The 21,775-nt window shown below is 49.2% G+C and overlaps 1 protein-coding gene across 6 annotated transcripts in view; it reads left to right on the top strand.

The window, feature by feature from the left end:
* The window catches only part of VRK3 (VRK serine/threonine kinase 3), a 48,795-nt gene that overhangs the window by 958 nt on the left and 26,062 nt on the right, over nucleotides 1-21,775 (top strand). For all 6 annotated transcript variants that reach the window (NM_001280030.1, XM_009436032.3, XM_009436033.3 and 3 more), the window contains 4 exon segments: nucleotides 3,934-3,996; nucleotides 8,432-8,571; nucleotides 14,956-15,105; nucleotides 16,512-16,769. In NM_001280030.1, coding sequence (NP_001266959.1) covers nucleotides 8,433-8,571; nucleotides 14,956-15,105; nucleotides 16,512-16,769 — 547 coding nt within the window. In that variant the 5' untranslated portion in view covers nucleotides 3,934-3,996; nucleotide 8,432.

Genomic DNA, 21,775 nt, shown 5'->3' with positions numbered 1-21,775 from the left:
AAAATCCTGCCCAGCTAATTCACATTCTCAGGGTGGTTGGGGATGCCAGACACTAAAAAAGAAATGTTAAAGAATATTTACAGGTCTGCAGTCCCTTATCTATAACTTTAAAATCCAAAACGTTCTGAAAACTGAAAGGTCTTTTTCTCTGTTTTGCAACTTACTTGGCAGGCCAACCTTACCTGGCTTTGAACTTGTTTGCTGGCAATACCCACTCTGAACTGATGTGTGACTATTTAGAATTTTTAAAGATTTTGTTGTGCAAATCATATACTTATGGAGAGTTTCCCTGGATCTCGCCGGTGTTGTAATATGTAATAGGTACTAAAATCCAAAAAATTTGGCTGGGCACGGTGGCTCCCGCCTGTAGTCCCAGCACTTTAGGAGACCGAGGCGGGCGGATCACCTGGGTTCAGGAGTTCGAGACCAGCCTGGCCAACATGGTGAAACCCCATCTCTACTAAAAATTAAAAAATTAGCCGGGCATGGTGGCATGCGCCTGTAATCCCAGCTACTCGGGAGGTTGAGGCAGGGAGAATCGCTTGAACCCAGGAAGTGGAGGTTGCAAGTGAGTTGAGGTCGTGCCACTGCTCTCCAACCTGGGTGACATAGCAAAACTCTGTCCGTCATGCAATACATGGCAGAAGCAAGATCCAAACCCAGGCAGATTATTTCCCAAGTTTATCCTCTTAACCCCTGTACTGATCTGCTTCTAAGTGGCAGGTCTTTTTTAAGGACCATCCAGCTAGATAATTCCGGCCCTGAGCTTTGAGTCTCTGGCTGGATGTCTAGACTTGCCTGAGAGATGAATGTGTACTGACACAGCTGGGGACCCCCGCCCCCACCTTCTTGGCACATTTTCTTTTGCAAAGGAGACAATGATTTATTCACTCAGCAAACGTAGACCCAGCATTTGCTCTGTGCCAGGGCTGTTTGAGGCTCTGGGCACACTGTGGCAAACAAGGCAGGGAAAAGTCCCCGCCATCATGAAGCTTACATTCTAGTAAGTCAGAGTATGTCAGGTAGTGACAAGCACTGTGAAGAAAAATAAAGCAAGGTAAGGAGGATAAAACATGCTATTAGTAAAATGGTGTCCAGGGCCAGGCACGGTGGCTCGAGCCTGTAATCCCAGGACTTTGGGAGGCTGAGGGGGATCACCTGAGGTCAGGAGTTTAAGACCAGCCTGGCCAACATGGTGAAACCCCATCTCTACTAAAAATATAAAATTAGCCAGGCGTGGTGACATGCATCTGTAATCCCAACTACATGGGAGGCTGAGGCAGGAGAATCACTTGAACTCGGGAGGCAGAGGTTGCAGTAAGCCGAGATCGTGCCATTGCACTCCAGCCTGGGCGAAAAGAGCCAAACTCCATCTCAAAAAAAAGAAAAGAAAAAACACAATAAAATCGTGTCCAAGAAGGTCTCTGAGAAGGTGACATTTGAACAGAGAGCTAAAGAATGTGATGAGGAAGTGAACTGTGTGCACTCTTGGGGGGACAGCGTTCCAGGCAGATGGGAGAGCAGGTGCAAAGGTCTTGGGGAAGAAACGTTCTTGTCACGATTGGGGAAAAGCACCGAAGCCAGCGTGGCTGACTCAGCGTGAGCAAGGGGAGATGGTGGGAGAGGTCAGAGAGGGAACAGGGAAGTGGCAGATCATACAGGGGGCTCCTGGGCCATGGTAGGAATTTCAGCATTTATTCTGTCTAAAATGAAATCCACCATACGGTTTTGAGTAGAGGAGGGACAGGGTCTGACTTACATTTTATTTATTTATTTGTTTATTTATGAGACTGAGTCTTGCTCTGTCGCCCAGGCTGGAGTGCAGCGGTGCAATCTTGGCTCATTGCAACCTCTGCCTCCCAGGTTCAAGCGACTCTTGTGCCTCAGCCTCCCAAGTAGCTGGGATTACAGGCGCCCGCCACCACGCCCGGCTGATTTTTTTTTTTTGTACTTTTTTAGTAGAGACAGGGTTTCACCATGTTGTCCAGGCTGGTCTGGAACTCCTAACCTCACGTGATCCGCCCACCTCGGCCTCCCAAAGTGCTGGGATCACAGGCGTGAGCCACCATGTCCGACCCACCATATGGGCCAGGGCAGGGACACAGACAGGGTCTGACTTAGATTTTAAGTGGATCCGTCTAGCTACTGGGTTGAAAATAGATTGTAGGGACAAGCGTAGAAGCCGAAAGTCTAGTTAGGAGGCTGCTGCAATAGCACAAGGGAGAGATGGTGGCCTAGACCAGGCTGGTGACGGTTTCAGAACCGGGGGTGGCACATGGTTAAAAGACTCTCTTGCCGTGGTTCCACACCCAACATCAGCTTCCAGATTTAAATCTACAAGAATGTTCTGACCTGCTGCCCCAAGAACCCAGTCCGGTTTTGCGTTTTCGTTGTATAAATCGGCACCAGGTGAAGAACATGGGCTTTTGGGTTCTGGATTTCAGCTGCGTCCCCACTGTTTTCTAGGTGAGTGGAGTCAGGTCTGGGGGAAGGAGAATTGTCACCCTTTGAGCATCATTTTGTAGGTTTCAAAGATGGGATAATCATCCCTACCTCATAGAGTGGAGGGAAAGATTAAACAAAATCATGTGTCTGGCTCGCCGCTTAAGAGGTTTGTGGCCCTGGGCAAGTCATTTGCTCTCTGAGCCTCTGCTTCTCATCTCCCCAAAGGGGAAATCATTCTTACCTTGAAAAGGGTGATTGGGAAGGTTCTGTAGATAATACCTGCCGAGAACTTAGCACAGTGGTCTGCACATACTGAACTGTCATGAAATGAGAACCGTCTTAAGTGAGTGACTTGACCTCTCTGTGCAGCAGGGACTCCCTGTTCTGGTTACTATGTCTAGAGAACAAATCGTCCCACAATTCACTGGTGTAGAACCACCATTTCTTGTGCCCATGGATCCTATGGGCCAGGAATTCAGAGTGAGCACAGTGGGGTGGCCTGTTTCTGCTCCCCAGTGCCTGTGCCTTAGCAGGAAGACTTGAAGGCTGGGGTTTAAGTGGTCTGAGGACTTGCCCACTCACCCAGCAGCTGATGCTGGCTGTTGGCCAGGGGCCTCAGTTCCTCTCCACCTGAGCCTCTCCATGTGGTTTCTCTGCCTGGGCTACTTTAGGCTGCCTCGTGCCGTGGAAACTGGCTTCCATGGGTGAGCATCCTGAGCGAGCCAGCCAGGTGCAAGTTGTTTTTTATGACCCAGCCTGGGAACTCTCATGGCCTTACTGCTGCCGGTCCTCTATTGGTAGGAGCAGTCACAGCTCTGCCGAGATCCAAAGCAGGAGGAACAGAGACCCTGACTCCTGGGAGGAGGGGTTACAAGGTTCCAAAGAGCACACAGGCCCAGAAATAGTCATGTGACCTGCTTTGGAAAATACAAATGCCACACTCTCCTATGAAGTGGTGATAATTCTGGAACCTGCGTCCTGGGCTGTTGTATAGACTAAACAGGATAATGCATAGAAAGTTGTCTGCCTGAGGACTCCTTCCCATATATTGACAGCTCGCTCCCTGGTTTCCTTTGGGTCTCTGCTCAGATGCCTCCCTCTGGGCAAGGCCCTCCTTGGCCACCCTGTGTGAATAGTGACCCACCAACCTCTGTGGCATCCTGTTTTCTTCTATGGTACTTTATTGTCCTCCATAGCCCTTTCTCCATCTGACCTGTTCAGCAGTTCCTTGCTCATTTGTTTGTTAGTGTCTCTTCCCCCACCAGAACGTTCGCATCCTGAAGACAGGGACTGTGTTGTTTCCTTTGCTGCTGTTTCCCCAGTGGCTGGCATAAACAGGAAACTTGGTGAATAGTTATAGAGTAAATGAATAAACGAATGGATTTGGCACATGCTGGTGACATGGCCAGTGCTCAGTAAACATTAGCCATTATCTTTCATTTCTATGTGAAAGCATAAGTCAGCCTCTCCACTTTTGTTCACTTACAGGTCGCTGTCAAGATGGAGTTTCCAACCCAGTAAATCCAAGGGCCAGACCGTGACCTCATAAAGGTATTATCCCTTGGGCACAGCCTCTCAAGACCTTTTTCCCACCAGCAGCTGGCTCCTGCTTGTCTCTTCTGGGTTGCTGCTGGCCAGCTTTACTCCCAGAAGGAATGTTGTCGTGGGTATGGCAGGGCTCACCTGGTTAGGCACTTGCTGCATCCTGGACGCATCTTTATTGGAGGGCAGCCAGCATCTGGGGAAATTAACATGAAGCCGTGTAAAACCATCACAGATTTCTGCCAGGTGTGGAGGCTCACGCCTATAATTCCAGCACTTTGGGAGGCTGAGGCAGGTGGATCACTTGAGGTCAGGAGTTCGAGACCAGCCTGGCCAACATGGTGAAACCCCATCTCTACTAAAAATATAAAAATTAGCTAGGTGTGGTGGCGCCTACCTGTAGTCCCAGCTACTCAGGATGCTGAGGCAGGAGAATTGCTTGAACCTGGGTGGCAGAGGTTGCAGTGAGCCGAGATTGCACCACTACACTCCAGCCTGGGCAACAAGAGCAAAAGTCCATCTCAAAAAAAAAAAAAAAAAATTAGCTGGGTGTGGTAGCGCATACCTGTAGTCCCAGCTACATGGGACACTGACAGGAAAATCACTTGAACCTAGGAGACGGAGGTTGCAGTGAGCCAAGATCGTGCCACTGCACTCCAGCCTGGGTGACAGAGTGAAACTCTGTCTCAAAATAAATAAATAAAACCATCACAGATTTCTAAACAAACCCTTTGTTCACATAAGAAGTCTAGACCAGGCATGGTGGCCCACACCTGTAATCCCAGCACTTTGGGAGGCCAAGGCAGGAAGACTGAGCTTGAGCTCAGGAGTTCGAGACCAGGGCAACATAGCAAGACTCCATCTCTACAAAAAGTAAAAAAAAAAAAAAAAAAAAAGGCCAGGCATGGTGGCACATGCCTGTAGTCCCAGATACTTGGGAGACTGAGGTGAGAGGATGGCTTGAGCCCAAGAGCTCGAGGCTGCAGTGAGCCATGATCATGCCATTGCACTCCAGCCTGAGTGACAGGGTGGGACCCTGTTGCTAAAAAATAAAAAAGTATACAGTCTGGCTAGGCTAGGCTTCAGTAACAAGCAACTTCTAAATCTTAGTGGTTTAACACAATCACACATTATTTCTCGCTAATACAACTTTCTGGGCACCAGCCTCTATGCAGTTTAAAAATACATATATTTTTAATTAGCCAGGCATGGTGGCCCACGCCTGTAATCCTAGCTACTTGGGAGACTGAGGCAGGAGAATCACTTGAACCCGAGAGGCGGAGGTTGCAGTGAGCCAAGATCGCGCGACTGCACTCCAGCCTGGGTGACAGAGCGAGACTCCGTCTCAGAAAAGAAAAAATTTTTGTTTAATTTTTTTTTTTTTTTTTTTTTTTTTTTTTAAGAGACGGAGTCTCGCTCTTTCTCCCAGGCCGGACTGCAGTGGCGCTATCTCGGCTCACTGCAAGCTCCGCCTCCCGGGTTCATGCCATTCTCCTGCCTAAGCCTCCTGAGTAGCTGGGATTACAGGCGCCCGCTACCGCGCCCAGCTAATTTTTTGTATTTTTAGTAGAGATGGGGTTTCACCGTGTTAGCCAAGATGGTCTCGATCTCCTGACCTCGTGATCCGCCCGCCTTGGCCTCCCAAAGTGCTGGGATTACAGGCATGAGCCACCGCGCCCGGCCTTTTTTTTAATTTTTAATTTACCTGGGTACATAGTAGGTATATATATTTATTGGGTACATCTAGGCAATTTGGTCTTGTGACACCAGTGTCAACACCCAGGTTTGCCTGGCAGAGAGGGAAGAGGCAGTGAGACCTCTAGCTTCACAAAAATGCTCACCAGTATTTATGCCTTTGAGAAAGAGATGTTATTTTACATATTATTAGCAGGACAACAAATCACTAAGTTAGTCTGGCTAACTTAAGTTAGAATGACTGGCTTTCTAGAGAGTAAAAGATACTTGACCAACAGCCTTTGCAGTCCAGATGTCTTACATGACTCCTTTGTTTGAAAAAACAGAAGGGCAGATTTATGCCACAGAGTGTTTCTGCTCTTCTGCAGCCTGAGGAAGAGGAATCCAGGACCCCTTCTCTCCTCATGTGGCTGAGATTTCTTTCACCAGCTGATGGGATGGCCTGTGGTTTTTAAGGACAAGCTCTAGAATTTCAAAAGTCAGTACCTAGAGGAAATAGGCCTGAGGAGCTCAGAACTTCCTATCAAAGAAGAAAGGGAAGAATAGAAATATTAATGACTGGAATATAGTAACTTGGGTACAAGGCATGATATGGTCACAGCAAGCACTAACATAAAAGGCTTTCTATGGGCCAGGCCCTGTTCTCAGCACCTCATATAAATGTATTCATTTAGACCTCATCGACCATTCTATCAGATAGGAGCTGGGAGAAGCCCCATTTTACAGTGGTGGACTGTGACACAGAGAGGTTAAGTAGCTTGCCCAGCATGTAGCGGATCTGGGATTGAAATCTGGCAGCCTGGGGCCAAACCTGTGATTTTAAGGACTCCACTGTTTGCATTTGCAACAGAAGCCAGCCTTTACAGTGAATAAAGGAAAAGGGTTTGATCAGAATGGTCTCTTGCAGCCAGGATGGTAGCTCATGCCTACAATCCCAGCACTTTGGGAGGCTGAGGCCGGAGGATTGCTGGAGGCCAGGAGTTCCAGACCAGCCTGGGCAACATAGTGAGACCCCGTCTCTAAAAAAAAAAAAACTTAAAAAATTAGTCACTTGTGGTGGCACACACCTATAGTTCCAGCTACCTGGGAAGATTGCTTGAGCCCAGGAGTTTGAGGCTGCAGTGAGCCATGATTATGCCACTGCATTCCTCCCTGGTGACAGAGTGAGACCCTATCTCTAAAAAAATTTAAAAATGAATATTCTCTTTCAAGGTGAAATTAAATCACAAGCCCATGTTTATATTAACTTCTATTTCAATAGTTTCACTTTTTTTTTTTTTTTTTTTTTTTTTGAGGCGGAGTTTCACTCTTGTTACCCAGGCTGGAGTGTGATGGCGAGATCTCGGCTCACCGCAACCTCCGCCTCCCGGGTTCAAGTGATTCTCCTGCCTCAGCCTCCCGAGTAGCTGGGATTACAGGCATGCACCACCACGCCTGGCTAATTTTATATTTTTGGTAGAGACGGGTTTTCTCCATGTTGGTCAGGTTGGTCTTGGACTCCTGACCTCAGGTGATCCGCCCACCTCGACCTTCCAAAGTGCTGGGATTACAGGCATGAGCCACCGTGTCCGGCCAATAGTTTCACTTTTAATTGCTAATGTACACTAAGCCTGAGACTATAAGAACAAATAAATGGCCTTCTTTTGTTGCTGCTGTTTGTTTTGTTTATTTGAGATGGAGTTTTCACTCTTGTTGTCCAGGCTGGAGTGCAATGGCATGATCTTGGTTCACTGCAACCTCCACCTCCTGGGTTCAAGCAACTTTCCTGCCTCAGCCTCCTGAGTAGCTGGGATTACAGGTGCATGCCACCACACCTAGCTAATTTTTTTTTGTATTTTTAGTATAGACAGGGTTTCACCATGTTGGACAGACTGGTCTCAAACTCCCAACCTCAGGTGATCTGCCTGTGATGGCCTCCCAAAGCGCTGGGATTACAGGCTTGAGCCACCGCACCCGGCGTATTGCTGCTCTTTGTTAGATGCTTGAGCCACCGCACCCGGCGTATTGCTGCTCTTTGTTAGATGCTCCTTACAAATAGCACTGCCACAATGAAGGGCAATACAAACTGCCTGTTGTACTTCATCCTTGTTAATTTCCCTTCTTCACTTAACTGGCTTAAAACTCTTCTATATCCTCATTTGTCATAGTCTCAGTATGTAATTTGGACTTTTAAAAAGTATCAGGAATTAGCTCAGAGAGATGGAAAGCATAGAGAGGAATTTAGTGAACACTCATCATTCTACTAAATTAGTCAGGATAGAATAGGCTGTGCTGCCATGACAAATAAACCCTGAAATCTTGGTGGCTCAATACAGCAGAAGTGTATTTGTTGATCATGAGGTTCCAGTGTGGACCAGGCAGCCCTCCTTCATCTTGCTATGTCAGTTGGGAGCCATGGCCTCCAGGGCCATCCCTGCAGGTGGAGGGGGAGGCAGAGGAGGTATTCTGACTCCTAACTGCCTCGGCCATGAGATGACTCTACTCACACCCCATTGGCCAGAATTAGTCATGTGGCCTCTACCTTGCTGCAAGGGAACCTGGGAAGTATAGGGGAGCATATCGATATTTGGGGAACATTGACTGTCACTCCCATTCCCATTGCATGTTTTAAGAAGTGAACATCACAAACAGTTGAAGACCCTGGTTGTGCCTCCTGCCACTCACCCTGTGATTAAGAGCAGTTCAACAATACTTCCACTGACCTTCAGCTGGCCCGTTTCACTTTGTGTTTGTTCATTCTGTTTTGTAGCATGATCTCCTTCTGTCCAGACTGTGGCAAAAGTATCCAAGCAGCATTCAAATTCTGCCCCTACTGTGGAAATTCTTTGCCTGTAGAGGAGCATGTAGGGTCCCAGACCTTTGTCAGTCCACATGTGTCATCCTTCCAAGGTAAGAACCAGAGCATTGAGCCTGTTTCTGCGGTGGGAATGAGGTGCATGCACGTGTGTGTCTGCGGAGGGAGGATGCCTTTGCAGCCTGCCTGACCCTGTCCTGACACTGGAGAAGCCCAGGCCTCAGGACTGGACCCCTCTGTCTACTGTCAGTCTCTTGGCCTCTTATTGGCCTCATGGCTTTGAACACTGTCTCCATGTTAACATCTCCTTCATTTCTATCTCCAGCCAGCCTGGACTCCCCTGCTTGGAGGAGATATATGTGCAGCCTGCCAGCTTGGCACCTGCAGGTGGAGTATCCCTTATCCAAAATGATGAGGACTGGAAGTGTTCTGATTTTGGATTTTTTCAGATTTTGGGATATTTGCATTATACTTACTGGTTGAGCATCCTGATTCAAAAATCTGAAATCTGGCCGGGCACAGTGGCTCATGCCTGTAATCCTAGCACTTTGGGAGGCTGAGGCAGGCAGAGCACTTGAGGTCAGGAGTTCAAGACCAGCCTGGCCAACATCCTGAAATCCCATCTCTACTAAAAATACAAAAATTAGCTGGGCATAGTGGCGCATGCCTGTAATCCCACCTACTTGGGAGTCTGAGGCAGGAGAATTGCTTGAACCCAGGAGGCGGAGGTCGCAGTGAGCCGAGATTGCACCACTGCACTGCAGCCTGGGCAACAGAGTGAGACTCGATGTCAAAAAAAAAAAAAAATCTGAAACCCACAGTAGTCCAGTGAAATTTCCCTTGAGCATCCTGTTGACACTCAAAGTTTCAGATTTTGGAGCATTTTGCATTTCAGATTTCCGGATTTGGGATGCTCAGCCTGTGTTGGATGTCCTGGTCACATCTTAGTCTGAACATGCCTTCACCTGAGCTCCTGGTGTTCCTGCCGCCTGCCCTAGACTTCCCCATTGCCATGAATAGCACTCCATTCATCCAGTTTCCCAGGCCGGACCCTGGGGATCATCCTTGAGTTCTCTTTGTCTCGCACCCCGTGACACACCCACCCCTTCAGCAAATCTTGTTGGCTCCCTCTTTACAATCAGTGCAGTATCAGCCCACTTCCTTCTCCGCACCTCCCACATCCCTGGTCCTCACCTCTCATGCAGAAGCCTTCTTGCCCTCTGCTCCCCTCTCTTGTCCCTGTAGTCGTCTTCACGCAGCCGCCAGAGAGATCCTGTGAATACGGTCAGAGCCCATCATTCCTCTGCTCATACTTTCCCAAGTGAGGTGAAGGGACCAGGTCCCCATTTCCCCTCAGACCCCACCTCCCGACCCTCCTGCTATTCCAGCCACACTGGCCTCCTGGCTGCCCCTCCACACCTCAGCACGCCTGGGCCTCAGCCTGTGGGCTTGCCACTCCCTCCTGGACGCCTCTTCCCTTATGGGCCTGCATGCCCCACTCTTTCACTGCCTTCAGGTTTTGTTTTTTGTTGTTTTTGTTTTTGAGACTGAGTCTTGCTCTGTCGCCCAGGCTGGGGTGCAGTGGCGCAATCTTGGCTCACTGCAACATCTCGGCTCACTGCAACCTCCGTCTCCCAGGTTCAAGCAATTCTCCTGCCTCAGCCTCCCAAATAGCTGGGATTACAGGCGCCTGCCACCACGCCCGGTTGATTTTTTGTATTTTTAGTAGAGACAGGGTTTCACCATGTTGGCCGGCTGGTCTCAAATTCCTGACCTCAAATGATCCATCTGCCTCGGCCTCCCAAAGTACTGGGATTACAGACGTGAGCCACCACGCCCAGCTTTGTTTTTTTTTAAACAGAGTCTCGCTCTATCACCCAGGCTGGAGTGCAGTGGCCCCAATCTCAGCTCACTGCAATCTCCGCCTCCCGAGTTCAAGTGATTCTTGTGCCTCAGTCTCCCGAGTAGTTGGGATTACAGGTATCTACCACCATGCCCGGGTGATTTTTATATTTTCAGTAGAGATGGGGTTTCACTACGTTGGCCAGGCTGGTCTTGAACTCCTGGCCTCAGGTGATCTACCTGCCTCAGCCCCCCAAAGTGTTGGGATTACAGTCATGAGCCACTGCGCCCAGCCATGCCTTCAGATATTTATTCAATTGTTACTTTCTCAGAGACACTTTCCCTGCCACTACTAATTAAAGTTGTATCTTCCCTCTATGCAATGATCCTGTCCCCCTTCCTTGCTGTGTATTTCTTTTTAGTACTTGTCTCAACCCTATTAAATACATTATTTTGCTTATATTGCTTCTTCTGTAAGCTCCATAAGGACAGAAACTTTTTGTGTTTCTGTAACCTGTGTTGATTGTGGTTTTGTAACCTGCTGTTTGCCCAGCACCTGGGTCTGTGCCTGGCATGGTATTGGGTGCTGAGAAATCTTACTGACTGGTTGAATGAATTAATTAAATATCAGTAGTAGGTCTTGCTCACTGGAAGGCCCAAGCCCAGATACTATATTGGTAAATCAAAGAAGGTTTATCCATCGGACAGTTGTGCAGAAGGCAGTCAGCATACATGGCGGGGAGTCGAGTGACATTCATTTTATCATTTGGGAGTGTGTTTAGCTGCAGATAACAGAAAATGCTATGACAAGGGTTTAAACAAATGATTAGGTTTATTTCTTCTTTTCTTTCACTGGCAAGTATGTAGAGCAATATTTTTCTTACTAAAAGGGGACAGTGCGTATTGGGATGGTGTCCCCATGATGCCCTAAGGGACCCAGGCTCCTCTATCTTTGCATTGAGCCATCCTTAGCATATGGCTTTTGTTCCCATGCTTACTGCCTTGAGGTCTCAAGTTGACTTCTTCATCTCCACAGTTCTAGGCAAATGTGAACAGCGTTTGCCTTGGCCCAACTTGAGAGTCAGAGTGTTTGTTTTGTTTTGTTTTGTTTTTGAGACGGAGTCTCGCTCTGTCGCCCAGGCTGGAGTGCAGTGATGCGATCTTGGCTCACTGCAAGCTCCACCTCCCGGGTTCTCTCCATCCTCCTGCCTTAGCCTCCCGAGTAGCTGGGACTACAGTCGCCCACCACCACGCCCGGCTATTTTTTTGTAATTTTAGTAGAGGCGGGGTTTCACCGTGTTAGCCAGGATGGTCTCGATCTCCTGACCTCGTGATCTGCCCGCCTCAGCCTCCCAAAGTGCTGGGATTATAGGTGTGAGCCACCGCGCCCGGCCTTTGTTTTTTTAAGACAGAGTCTTGCTCTGTCGCCCAGGCTAGAGTGCAGTGGCACGATCTCGGCTCACTGCAACCTCTGCCTCCCAGGTTCAAGCAATTTTCCTGCCTCAGCCTCCGTAGTAGCTGGTATTACAGCCGCGCACCACCACACCTGGCTAATTTTTGTATTTTTAGTAGAGACCGGCTTTCCCCATGTTGGCCAGGCTAGTCTTAAACTCCTGGCCTCCCAAAGTGTTGGGATTACAGGCATGAGCCACTGCACCCGGCCAGAGTCAGTTCTTAACCCAACCCCTGCCTTTCCTAATGCTAACCTAGAGCCCAGTTCATTATTCACTCCCTCAGTCATCAGATGGCAAATATGTATGGGTAACCTGCCATGTGCTGAGGTGCTGTATTTGTCCCGAGGATTATAGTAAGAAATGAGACAGCCCTGGTTTCTGGTCTCTCAGTAAGACAACAGACATTGAATAAATGATTATCAGCAGGTTGCATGATAACAGAGGGGAACTGAATGGACCCTGGAACATATATAAGGGAACATGTTTTTCAGGGAATCAGGGAAAACCTCCCTAAGTGGGTAAAGTTTGAGCTGAGCTAGGGATGAAGAAGAATGGGCCAGGCACAGTGGCTCACGAATGTAATCCCAGCACTTTGGGAGGCTGAGGCAGCCTGATCACCTGAGGTCGGGAGTTTTGAGACCAGCCTAACCAACATGAAGAAACCCTGTGTCTGCTAAAAATACAAAATTAGCTGGGCGTGGTGGTGCATGCCTGTAATCCCAGCTACTTGGGAGGCTGAGGCAGGAAAATCGCTTGAACCCGGAAGGGAGAGGTTGCGGTGAGCCAAGATTGCGCCATTGCACTCCAGCCTGGGCAACAAGAGCAAAACTCCGTCTCAAAAAAAAAAAAAAGAATGAGCAAGGTGGGAGTTGGCACATGTGTTCCAGCCACTGGGACATGGTATGGGGAGCAGAGGTGAGGCGAGGGGAGCCAGACACGCTGGAGGAGTGAGGAACATTTCCGCCTGGGGGAAGACAGGCAGGACCATGGGAGGGAGTTTGGTTTTAACTGTTGGTGACGTGGAGAGCTGCGGAAGAGCTTCTACCAAGTAGGCAACACAATAGGCTTTGCATTTTGGAAAGATTTCTGTGGCTTCTCTGTGTGGAAAATGGATTCGAGGCATGGAAACCAGTTAGGAGGCCATTCCAGTAGCCCAGGGACCAACCATGCTGGCTGAGTTAGTCAGTGTCAACTAAAAAGAAAGGACATTTGTTTTTAGCAATATGGCAGACCAGATGATAATAAAAACTCCTTATAGTTCAGTGTGCCCAAATATGTGGAATAAAACATTAAAATGTCCTTTTAAAATATAGAGCTAAGTTGTAGGAAAGTAAGGGGAGTCCATGGAGATGAGAAACAACAGGAAAACAGAGACCACAGGGCTAAGCAAGTGTTACATAGGTGTTATTTGTCCTGGGGCTGTTTGCTGATGGCCTTGAGCCTGTGTTTTATTGGGGTGCAGGAGACAAAGCTTAGGGCCTTAGCAGTACAGGAGTTGTAATTGGAAACTTCCTCTTAAATCTGGGGCTCCTCAGTGGGTGAACTACAGCAAAAGCAATTGTTCCACAGAAAATTGGTGGAGACATTTGTCAGCCTTGGTGGTGGGTAAATAAAGGAGGAATGTCTTCTTTGAGAATTCCCTTTTTTGTTTTTGTTTTTGTTTTGAGACAGTCTCGCTCTGTCATCCAGGCTAGAGTGCAGTGGTGTAATCTTGGCTCACTGCAACCTCCACCTCCCGTGTTCAAGCGATTCTCCTGCCTCAGCTTCTCAAGTAGCTGGGTTTACAGGCACCTGCCACCACACCCAGCTAATTCTTATATTTTTAGTAGAGACGGGGTTTCACCATGTTGGACAGGCTGGCCTCAAACTCCTGACCTCAGGCAATCCACCCGCCCTGGCCTCCCAAAGTGCTGGGATTACAGGCATGAGCCACCACGCCCAGCCTTCTTTGAGAGTTCTAACCAAGAATTCACATTCTCACCTGTTTGGGGCCAGAATTCACACTGATCTGTGTGGTCCCCCAAAATGCAAGCTGAACATTTAACTTAAAGTGGTGAGATGTGGGTACTACTCCCTGCCTGATATAAACAAATCTTCTCTTGGAAAACATCCTTTAAAGACAAACATCAGGGAATTACCACAGGTCAACGTCCAAGGATCATGAGTACCAGTCTCTGTTGATTTACAAAGACACCAGGAAATAAGCTAGCCTGAGAGTCAGCCGAAACAACAAACTGCAGAATCAGACCTGCCAAGACCACAGACCTTAGAATTAATAGATGAGAATGTTTACAAAGCGTGCTTAATACATTTAAATAAATAAAATAACAAATTGAAAGTATAATGAAGGAATAGGTTAAAGTTGCACAGCAAATAAGAGAAGGAACCAAATAAAAACTGTAATGATTGTATGTGTATATATGTATATGTGTGTGTCTATATATGTATATATATGTGTGTGTGTGTATATATATACACAATCATTGTATGTGTGTATATGTGTGTGTGTGTATATATATATAATAATTATTGTAATCAGAAACTCAGTGGGTGGTTTAAACAGCAGACTAGACATAGCTGGGAGAATTAGTTAACTGGAAGATAGATTTTAAGAAATTACATGGAAGAGGCCAGGCATGGTGGCTCATGCCTGTAATCCCAGCACTTTGGAAGGCTGAGGCTGGCGGATCACTTGAGGTCAGGAGTTCAAAACCAGTCTGGCCAACATGGTGAAACCCCATCTCTACTGAAACTATAAAAATTAGCAACATTACAGGCATGTTGGTGCATGCCTGTAATCCCAGCTACTTGGGAGGCTGAGGCAGGAGAATTGCGTGAACCCAGGAGGCAGAGGTTGCAGTGAGCCAAGATCGCACCACTGCACTCCAGCCTGGGCAACAGAGTGAGACTCCATCTCAAATATACATACATATAAAGAAATTATGTGGAAAGGACACAGAGTGGCAAAGTGCTGGAAGATACAAGAGAGGCAAAGACCTAAGAAGGAGAGAACAACTAAAAGGAACAGTTTGCCCATATATTTACATAATAGAAGAAGCAAGAATTGGTGTTGAGGGCCAAAGAGAACAGCATAGCTGAGTATAACCTCAGGGCTCCCAGTCCAATGGTGCCTGCAGAGGGGCCTTTGTAACTCCAGTCTGCATTTTGTCTCCCTTTCTTTAGGCTCAAAGAGAGGGCTGAACTCCAGTTTTGAAATCTCTCCTAAGAAAGTGAAATGGTCCAGCACCGTCACCTCTCCCCGATTATCCCTCTTCTCAGATGGTGACAGTTCTGAGTCTGAAGATCCTCTGAGTTCCTCTGAGAGATCCAAAGGTAAGAGTTAAGGTCTATCTGGCCTAACTCTTAAGTGGAGCAAAGTTGGGTCATCTGATGATCTTTGGGACAAAACTGCCACAGCCCCGGCTCAAACATCATCCTTCCCTGCCTGGACTCTGACTCCAGCAGCTTCCCTAGCCTCCCATCTCCCCCTCCAGTCTGCCTCTATATGGCCCCAGATGGGTCTTTCAGCACCTAGAGCTGCCCCGGCCCCTCCCTGCACACAGACCCCTACTGTTCCTGGTGCCCTCAGACCAAGCTCTTCAGTCTGGTATCTGTGTGGCCTGGTTCCTGCTTTAGCCCTCAACACAGTCTTTGCCCAGAAAACACTTTTGGGGATTAACCTTGGTCTTTGCTAAGCCTGTTCCCTCAGCCCAGGGCACTCTCACCTTCCTTCTTGGCCTTGTGTACTGCCACTCCGCCGATACTGGTCTCTAGGAAGCTTCTCTTGAGTGCCATAGGCTCGCATCCAGACCTCCTCATCGTCCACCAGAGCCTCTTTCCAGCCTCTTTGGCGCCCCCCGTGCCTGCTGCAGCCTTCATTGGAGCGCATGTCAGTCTAGGCTCCACATCCCTTTCGGCCTCACTTTCTGGGCTGGGGGCCCTTTGCAGGTAGGGACCCAGCACAATTAGTGTATATACCCTGTGCCCAGCCAGTGCCCAGGACACGGGAGGCCTGAGGACTATGTTCCTTCTCCTGTTCACTGAGCCCCTGGATCTGAAGCCACAGCCACAGTGGCAGTGTGAGGCATCCCCTTTGCTCCTCATTATCCTCTGGGCCCAGAGGCCTCTTGCCATTACTTGCCTTTAGGGGATGGTGGGTGGGAGGAACAGAGTAAGCGATGTCTTTTCCTGTGTCCAAGTCTGTCTCCCACCACACCCACCCCATTCTCTTGCCAGGCTAGGAGCCCTTCTAGGGCAGGGCTTTGGTCTAAAATTGTTTGGCCCTTTTCTATCTCAAGACTAAGTCCTTTTTCAGGATGTTTTTGGGTAAATGTCTAGAATGTCCTTTATTCCCTGGCAAACTTCTCCTCATCCAACAAGACCCAACTCTAACATCCCTTCCTCCAGGAAGCCTACCCTGACTTCTCCAGGCAGGATCTCTTTCTCTTTTGGGCCCTAATATCTGTCTGTACTGCCCTGTCTCAGACCCGCATCTGACTAGCTGTGTCTAGAGCAGACTTGCCCACCAAACTGGGCACTCCTGAGGGAAGGATGCAGGTCCGACTCCTATCTGGTGCCCCAACGTCATCACACAAAGGCCTGACTCATAGAAGATCCCAGGAAATGTTTGTTGCATGAACAAATTTGTAAAGGAACAGTATTTTGCTGCTGTTTCACCCCCCATCTAACTTTTCTCTCCTGGATGGTGCTTTTGCTTTATTCTTACCATCCTCCTGCAGGCTCCGGGAGCAGACCCCCAACCCCCAAAAGCAGCCCTCAGAAGACCAGGAAGAGCCCTCAGGTGACCAGGGGTAGCCCTCAGAAGACCAGCTGCAGCCCTCAGAAGACCAGACAGAGCCCTCAGACGCTGAAGCGGAGCCGAGTGACCACCTCACTTGAAGCTTTGCCCACAGGGACAGTGCTGACAGACAAGAGTGGGCAACAGTGGGAGCTGAAGTCCCTCCAGACCAGGGACAACCAGGGCATTCTCTATGAAGGTACACTCTGTCCATGGGCGGCCAGGGACTGGGTCGTCTCAGCACCAGGACAGTGGGAGGGGACCCCTTTCTGAGAATGGGTATGGAAGCCACATCCCTAGCTGCAGACCTGTTGCTAGGCAACTTTCTCTTAGACCTTGGACTCTACGCCTACCCACCTGCAGGGCCGGGCAATAGTGGGAATGAGTGCAGCAGGCTGGAGTAAGGCAGTTGGGAGTGGTGGGGACTGCGGCCAGTTGGAAGGCACGTGCCCTGTGTGAAGTGTGCCCCTCCTCACCCCACCTGCTACCTGCTATTGTCATGTGGGAGTGCAGGCCCAGGGGCTGCATGTTAAGGATGATTGTTCTGGCCAGTGTGCAGAGAGAGGATGGATCCCCACGTAAAAGTTGGTTCAAACATCGAGACTGATGATGTCACACACACACCAAGAGGATGTGAGAGGTTTATTGCTTACATAATGGGGGTCTCTGCGGAGAGTAGGCAGGCCTCCCACACAGATCTGAGATGCCTTGAGAGTGAGGAAAGGAGACTGGTCAGGTGTTTCATCGTGCTCGGGGGTGGGGCTGGGCTCAGGGTTTCTGCACAGGGGCCAACACCATGCATGGTTTGAGTCTCGTGGATGCACACCCCAAAGGAGGGAGCACCCAAGCTTGCTCATCCGCTCACCCAGGTGTGGGATGGAAGGGGAGGAGGGAGGCACAAGGCTGAAAAGCTCAGACTCTGTTACAATGAGGAAAATAATTATGGCAGTAGTATTAGTATTAACTGTAATAAATATTGAGTGCTTCTGCAAGGCCAGGCCTGTTCTAAGCACTTTACATGGGTTTTTCTTTTCCTTTCTTTTCTTTTTGGAGCTTTTTAATTGAGATAAATCACATAAAAGTTATTCTTTTATTGGCCAGGCGCGGTGGCTCACGCCTGTAATCCCAGCACTTTGGGAGGCCGAGACAGGCGGATCACGAGGTCAGGAGATCGAGACCATCCTGGCTAACGTGGTGAAACCCTGTCTCTACTAAAAATACAAAAAATTAGCCGGGCGTGGTGGCTGGCACCTGTAGTCCCAGCTACTTGGGAGGCTGAGGCAGGAGAATGGCGTGAACCCGGGAGGCAGAGCTTGCAGTGAGCCGAGGTTGCACCACTGCACTCCATCCTGGGTGACAGAGCGAGACTCCGTCTCAAAAAAAAAAAAATGATTCAGTGAGACTCCATGTCAAAAAAAAAGTTATTCTTTTATTATTTATTTTTTTATTTTTTATTTTTTTGAGAGGGAGTCTTGCTCTGTCACCCAGGCTGGAGTGCAGTGGCATGATCTTGGCTTATTACAACCTCCACCTCCTAGGTTCAAGCGATTCTCCTGCCTCAGCCTCTCAAGTAGCTGAGGTTACAAGCGCGTGCCACCACACTGGGCTAAATTTTTTATTTTTTTATTTTTATTTTTTTGTATTTTTAGTAGAGACAGGGTGTTACCATGTTGGCCAGGCTGGTCTCGAACAGCTGACCTCAAGTGATCCACCTACCTCAGCCTCCCAAAGTGCTGGGATTACAGGCATGAGCCACCACAAAAATTCATTCTTTTAAAGGGTGCAACTGAGTGGCCTTCAGGATATTCAAAGTGTTGTGCAACCATCATCACTATCTAATTCCAGGACGTTTCTGTCACCCCAAAAAGAAACCCAGTAGTTTTGAGCCATCACTCTCATTCTTCCCCCAATCCACTGGCAGCCACTAACCGCCTTTCTCCCTCCGTGGATTTGCCCCTTCTGGGTGTTCACAGAAGCGGAGTCCCGCGCTGTGTGGCCTCTTGTGTCTGGCATCCCTCACCCAGCAGCGTGTGCTCAAGGTGCATCCATGCCGTGGCGCGTCACTGCCGCACTCCTTTTACGGCTGCGTGATATTCCGCTGTATGGGAACACCCCGTGTGGCTTAGCCACTTAGCAGCTGATGGGCGTTTGGGTTGTTGCCGCTTTGGGCTGTTATGAGTAACGCTGCCATGAATATTTGCTTACAAGTTATCTGATGGGCAGAGGTTTGCTAAATTCTCACCGCAGCCTTAGGATGTCAGTACTATCCCTATCCCCATTTTATACATGAGGAACATGGATCCCAGAGGTGTGAATTATTAGGCTCTGGGCTCCAGAATCTTCCAAGTTTTCCAGGAAAAGCTTGAAACCTAGATTTCAATAGGAAATCTTTGAATTGGAAGTGCCTGCTGGCCAGACAAGCATGTAGACAATTTTGAGCCTTCCGTTGGCCATCCCTGCCTTGAAGTCTGGGCAGGCGGGCAGGACAGCTGGTGTTTCAGACAGCCCCGAATCTGAGTCCTGACTTGGCTCCGACACACTGAGGGAGCCCCAGCAAACAGCCCAGGCACTCTGTGCCTTGATGTCCTCCACTGGAAAAGTGAGATGATGCCTTGCCCCCTGTCTCCTGGGGCTGTTGGCTCAAATGATGATAGGAGATGGAGGCCAAGCACTTGGAAAACTGTACAGGGTCCTTCCCAGGCAGAGATAGGCAGTGTTAATAACAGAGGGACAGATAGGCAGGGCCAGGAAAGGTGAGGGAGAGGGGAAAGAGTGTGACCAAGACCAAGCAGGAGCAAGAGAAAGAGGGCCATGGCTAACACCTAGGGAGCACTCACCTGTGCCAGCACTTTTATTTTTAAGAGATGGAGTCTTGCTCTATCACCCAGGCTGGAGTGCGGTTGTGCAATCACGGCTCACTGCAGCCTCAACCTCCCAGGCTCAAGTGATTCTCCCCCGTCAGCCTCCCGAGTAGCTTGGACTACAGGCAGGCGCCACCACGCCAGGCTAATTTTTAATTTTTTTTTAAATAGAGACAGTCTCACTGTGTTGCCCAGGCTGGTCCCAAACTCCTGGGCTCAAGCGATCCTCCCGCCTCAGCCTCCTAAAGTGCTGGGATTACAGGCAGGATCCCATGCCAGACACTTTGGGAACTCTCTGTGTCTTACCAATGTAATGCTGCCAGCCACACTGTGAGATAGGCACCCCATATTACCCCATTCTGCAACTGGGGTACAGAGAGAGGAAGCTACTTGCCCAAGGGCACACAGCCTGGAAGTAGTAGAGCTGGGATTTGAACGCAGGCACTCTGGCTTCTCCCAAGAAAGGGAGAGAAAGGAGAAGGAGAGGGCGGGGAGAAAGAGCGAGAAGGAATCATGATGAGAAGGAATGAGGGGCCGAGGAGCACAGAGGGAGGAGAAAAGGAGAGGGATGAAAACCAACAGTGAGAAAGAGATTGAGGTGAGAGAGCAGGGTGGGGAGAGGGCAGGAGGGCGGGGAAGGAAGAGGGAGAAGGAGAGGAAAACACACAGAGCCAGGAGCTCCTGAGAGAAGAAACCACGCTTGCCCTCCCCAGAAACCCACAGTGGAAGCACAGGAGGAGCTACTCTGGGCCAATGTGGTTTTGGTTTTGCCTTGTATGACTCAGGTTGTTTGATAAAAATAGCAAACCCCAGCGCCCAGCCTGTGTGAGCCATCCATTCCTTCAGCAGTCCCTTTATTTATTTATTTTTTAAAGTAGAGACGATCTCACTATGTTGGCCAGGCTGGTCTCAAATTCTTGGCCTCAAGCCGTCCTCCTGCCTCGGCCTCCCAAAGTGTTGGGATTATAGGCGTGAGCACTGTGCCAGGTTGCTCAGTGGATCCTTAAGCAGCACCTACCATTTCATGTGTCTGGCCGCGGTGCCAGCACAGACAGTGCAGGGAGAGCGGGGCTGGTGAAGGCCCTGCTGATGCGGAGCTTGCATTTGGGGACACACCACCATTGGGTGACATCGCCCCAGAGCAAATCACCCTTTTCTTCTGCCAGTTTGCACCAGTCAAGAAGAGATGGTGGAGTTGTATGTCCGGTAATTTAAAGCAATAACAGTAAAACAACAAGAACAAGCTGAATCGTTATGGTTATTTGAGGAGTGGACACTTTACCCCACTCTCTGCGCCATGCTCTAAGCATTTTATTAACTCTTGTGTCTCTGTCCAGTACTGAACTATAATGTCATATATCCCGGGCCTCGCTGAGCTATAGGGGAGAGCCACCATCCGTCATCAGTCACATGAATCCGTGCGGCTGCTCACTGCGGTGCACTTGGGAGAGCTGCCTGTGAGCAGCAGCTCAGGGTCAGGCCCACGCTGCCCTCTGCAGCTTCTGCCTTTGCAGATGAAAGGTGGGGCTTGTGTTAGTTTCCTGTGGCTGCTGTAACAAGTTACCACAGTGAGTGGTTTAACACAGCACATGCTTATTCTCCTACAGCTCTGGAGGCCAGAAGTCCAAAATCACTGGGTACAAAGTTTAGGTGTTGGCTCTGCTGATTCCTTCTGGAGGCCGGAGGGGAGAAGTCAGTCAGGGTCCCCAGCAGGGCCTGGGGAGGTGGAAGGCATGGGGCACCCTGGAGCTCAGCGGTGGGCTGGGCTGCCTCTGCTTGCCGCTTGTCGCTTGACCTTTCAAATGACAGCATGACCCTGTGCCTCATTTTCCTCATCTACAGAGGGGAGATGGTAATGCTCCTGCCCTCACAGGGCTGCAGTCAGGAGAGTGAAATGAGTAGAGTGATGCCAGAAAAACGGCCACTGCCGTATATGTGCTTTCTGGTGTTAGGGTCAGGATGGGTCCCAGAACAGTGCTCCTGCTCCAAGTTCAGGACCAGCTGACCTTTGGGAAGGGGAGGTGCTCACCTGCCTGCCTGCCACGCCCTGGTCTTCATTTGGCACATGTAGAGATTTTCCATGTGTCAGGTTTCTGGCAAGCAGAAACATGGATCTGCCACCCTAGATCACAGAGTCTAGAGCCCTGGGCTTGTGGCCTGTCTCTGCTGGGGCCCTTGGCCAAGCCCCTTTTCCCTTCTGGCCTCCCTTGGCTCCCTCAACAATGAAAATTGCCCAGCTAGCTTTCCAGGCTGTTGGCCGCAGGGCCAGTTAGAAAAGTGAAAGAGAAAAGCTTTTTATAATCTGCAAAGCAGATTATAAAATTGTATCAAATTGCCAGCTTTT

This window comes from Pan troglodytes, chromosome 20 (genome assembly GCF_028858775.2).
Source record: "Pan troglodytes isolate AG18354 chromosome 20, NHGRI_mPanTro3-v2.0_pri, whole genome shotgun sequence".
Classification (NCBI taxonomy): domain Eukaryota; kingdom Metazoa; phylum Chordata; class Mammalia; order Primates; family Hominidae; genus Pan; species Pan troglodytes.
Note: the sequence above shows the minus strand (reverse complement) of the source record. Positions and strands in the feature narration are given on the sequence as shown.